This window comes from Centropristis striata, chromosome 18 (genome assembly GCF_030273125.1).
Source record: "Centropristis striata isolate RG_2023a ecotype Rhode Island chromosome 18, C.striata_1.0, whole genome shotgun sequence".
In the NCBI taxonomy this organism is placed as follows: domain Eukaryota; kingdom Metazoa; phylum Chordata; class Actinopteri; order Perciformes; family Serranidae; genus Centropristis; species Centropristis striata.
The window spans coordinates 11,494,060-11,498,290 of NC_081534.1; the positions used below are offsets into that span (position 1 = coordinate 11,494,060).

Below are 4,231 nucleotides of genomic sequence, written 5' to 3' on the forward strand. Positions count from 1 at the left end.
CTTTGCGTCGTACACCCAAACTATAACTCAGACAGCTTTACCAGAGGATTGTGAGTGTGAAGACACATTTTCTTACATTTCTATGTATGAATTATTTCTGTAGAGTGGAATTTGCGGCCTGGAGCGCAGTTTTCAAATTTATTTTTTGCCAATTTTTTCTCTCCCTCTACACTCTGGCGATGATGTCACACACTGTGACACGAACATTCCATGCAATACACACCCAATATAATCTCAGAATTTCTCCAAAAATGATCATGGTCATTGAACAGGGATTGATAAAAAACTATATGACCTATCGAAATGTGGATTAATACACCGATACACAAGACTTGTGTCTACTGTTTAAAGTTTAAATGGAGTCTCTAGGTGAAATTATGCCGGAGAAGTAGACGTTTAAAAATCTCCAATTATTGTTCTTTTCGCTCATTTTTTGTCGGCTGTCCCATTCATTTCAATGCAAAATTTTTCCTATTCTGTAGAGAAAAGTAATAGCACACCAATGCCGATCAAACCGCACGTTTTGATAGATAATTTGTCCTGCAACTCTTCAAGTTGTAGGACTAGTAGCGGGATAAATTGCGTCCGGAAGAGGAAGAAGAAAAAATCCACAGTATAACAGTGCTTGGTGCGATTGCCCCGAGGCCCTAATAAAACTTTACCATCATGGAATATCTGCACCATCAGGAAAGAAACAACAAAAATACTTGCAAAACAGAAGCGGCAAACAATAGTTCCACTATTACCATAACTTTTCATATTAATTCTACAAATATGAACTTTACTATTTATATATTGTTTATTAAAACTGCTTCTGGCAGTTACAGAATGTTTTCGTCAATATTTTCTTTTCTACCATGGGTAAGCAGGCTTCGTAGTTAAATGTCTTTTGTGTTTTTGTGTGATTTAACTTGTGCTTATTGTTGTTTCATTCCTTTTATGCTATAGCCTGTGTACTTCTATTTACTGCCTAAATTACACTTATAGGCTACGTGAAAAAAGCTTGGTGTCTGTGTTTTAGTCAACAGAAGCATTAAGCCACAATGTTGATGATTGATTCTTAAACCTAGGTCCTATTTTTCACCTTTTTTTAGCCAGTCAGAGTCAAAAATAAGTACTTGTAGTGGATATACACTGAAAATTTCAGTTGGCCCTTGCCAATACATTGCAGCTTGAGTCACAGGGCTGTTGCTCAACACTGGACTAAAATCCCTTTTAATTGCTGCAAAAGTATCAAAGAGGTGATAAAGACTTAATAATAATATATCACTCAAATTCTTCTTGATAATAGATATGTATGGTTGTAGAAAATCTAACACATGCACACACATCACAAGATGTATCATGACTTCTTTCTTTTTTTTAAAATCTACTTTAAATGCCACTCCCTTGAGCTTAATGTGCTAATGATCTCAGCGCAATATATCCTCTTTCAAATGAATGCTCAGCAGCACAAAGACCAGGGACCCCTATCTGTGCAAATGCATGGACAGCAATGGATAGGCAGGTTGTGAAACATACAGGGTACTAAAAGAAACTGATACTGCTGTGTTATACTTTCTTGATTTACGGCATGTTATTTCAGATGTTACCTGAGTATTAATAATCATTTATGCATGGAACCTGAATTCTCTCTTAACAGGTCTGATGATCTCTGTAATGATTCAGCAAATGTGTCTGGTATAATAACAGTCACCAGTTCATATTTAATATGTATTGTTGTTGGCTCTCTATCAGTTCTGATAATGTGTGGAAATCTTCTTGTAATAGTCTCCATCATTTACTTCAAACAGCTCCACACTCTGGCTGACCTGCTTGTTGGGGTTGTAGTTTTGCCTTTCAGCATAATACTGACTGTAACTTCATGTTGGTATCTTGAAGATTTGCTCTGTAAGATACGAGGCAGATTTGATATATTTTTGTGTGTATCTTCTATTTTGAACTTGTGCTCTATCTCTGTTGACAGATATTACGCAGTGTGTCAGCCTCTGAGCTATAGAACTAAAATGAATGTTCATGTTATTGTTGTCATGATCCTGTTGAGCTGTTCAGCAATTATGGGAATTGTTTTTGCTTTTTATATAATGTGCTAATGATTTCAGCGCAATATATCCTCTTTCAAATGAATGCTCAGCAGCACAAAGACCAGGGACCCCTATCTGTGCAAATTCATGGACAGTAATGGATAGGCAGGTTGTGAAACATACAGGGTACTAAAAGAAACTGATACTGCTGTGTTATACTTTCTTGATTTACGGCATGTTATTTCAAATGTTACCTGAGTATTGATAATCATTTATGCATGGAACCTGAATTCTCTCTCAACAGGTCTGATGATCTCTGTAATGATTCAGCAAATGTATCTGGTATAACAACAGTCACCAGTTCATATTTATTTTGCATTGTTGTTGGCTCTATATCAGTCCTTATAATGTGTGGAAATCTTCTTGTAATAATCTCCATCATTTACTTCAAACAGCTCCACACTCCTACAAACTACCTCATCCTCTCTCTGGCTGTGGCTGACCTGCTTGTTGGGGTTGTAATTTTGCCTTTCAGCATAATACTGACTGTGACTTCATGTTGGTATCTTGAAGATTTACTCTGTAAGATAAGAGGCAGCTTTGATGCATTTCTGTGTGTATCTTCTATTTTGAACTTGTGTTCTATCTCTGTTGACAGATATTATGCAGTGTGTCAGCCTCTGAGCTACAGAACTAAAATGAATGTTCATGTTATTGTTGTCATGATCCTGTTGAGCTGGACTGTTTCTGCATTAATTGGAATTGGCATCACAATACATGGATTTAATGAAGGGAAATCAAATAGGTGTGTTTTATTTCAAAATACAAGTTCAGCAATTATGGGAATTGTTTTTGCTTTTTATCTCCCAGCTATTATAATGTTCTCCATCTACCTAAAGATTTTCATTGTGGCACAGAGACAGGCACGCAGCATCCAGAACACAACCTGTCAGAGAAAAAAGTCTGGAGCAGCTGTCATTAAGAGGGAAAGAAAGGCCACCAAAACTCTGGCTGTTGTTATGGGAGTATTCCTCATCTGTTGGACTCCTTTCATCCTTTGTATCACTTTTTACTCTTTGAGTAATTACACAATACCACTTCCTTTGATTGAAACATTTAAATGGCTTGGATGGTCGAACTCAATGCACAATCCATTTGTCTATGGTTTCTTTTACCGCTGGTTTCGATCATCTTTCAGAATGATACTTTCTGGGAAAATATTTCAAGGTGATTTTACTCATTCTAAGCTCTTTTGACTAATTGTTAAAGTGCTGCAATTTCACTAATGCTGTAGTTTGACACTGAAGATTAGCATCTTTTTCTCTGCATGTCATAGATTTACCTGTATGTACAACTCACTGCAGAGGAAGCCCCTTGAACATTATGTAACATCTGTGTGAATGTCTATGAATAAATGTCTCCCTTGCTGTTTGCATTTAGTAATTATATTTTTTCAGATGCTGCATCTATATGTTAAATGCAGGAATTTGGAAATTAATGGTCAAAAGCTTTTTGCTTCATAGTAGCGTCATCACCTTCATCTTCTCATTACAGAAATTGAAAGTAAAATTATGATGCAAACATCTTGCAATGCTGATTGTTTGATGCCACAGCATTTTGTTTTGATAACAATGTTTATTGCATCAGATTTATGTCATTCCAGTGAACTTTACTGTTGGAAATTCCCAATAATGTGCTCACATTTTTTACCATAATATGCAGTTCTTTTGACTCAGTAATGAAATAAACGTTTTTATGTACACCATAATGCGGTGATTCAGATGCTGGAGAATGACACTGATGCAACATTGCTAATTGAGTTTGCCAAATCTGACAAACGATAGACATCTGAAAGACAAATCAATTGTTGATGACAGCTTATATGAAGTAAATGAGGAAAAAAATCTGTATTTTAAACAACTTAAAACTTACAACTTATATTAAAGTAAAATTAAGTGATTGCCGTTTAACAGGTCTGTAGATTTAGCCACAGACTGGAACAAAGAAAACATGCTTAAATTTACATTTGTATTTGTGCATGTTTATCCATAAAAAGTGCAATTCATTTTAAAAAAACCTATGAAAATTGTTTTTTTCTGTGTTGAAACTTCAGAACAGATGAACACAAATGAAATCATACTTATTTTTTATTTATTTATCAAAATACATTTACAGTCAGGCATTAATATATGCAGAAAGGCACCATT

At 35.4% G+C, this 4,231-nt stretch overlaps 1 protein-coding gene across 1 annotated transcript; it reads left to right on the forward strand.

The window, feature by feature from the left end:
* The first annotated feature begins 857 nt into the window (after positions 1-857).
* Positions 858-3,280, forward strand: LOC131991516 (trace amine-associated receptor 1-like). Its single transcript, XM_059356968.1, has 3 exons — positions 858-861; positions 2,379-2,606; positions 2,679-3,280. Exons 1-3 carry the CDS (start codon positions 858-860, stop codon positions 3,278-3,280), a joined length of 834 nt encoding a protein of 277 aa, XP_059212951.1.
* Positions 3,281-4,231: the final 951 nt, after the last annotated feature.

Bases quoted from the DNA above. Each gene is read 5' to 3' on its own strand.
- LOC131991516 (XM_059356968.1), top strand. The intron at 2,607-2,678 runs GTAAGATAAGAG...CTATCTCTGTTG, and splicing joins GTATCTTGAAGATTTACTCT to ACAGATATTATGCAGTGTGT.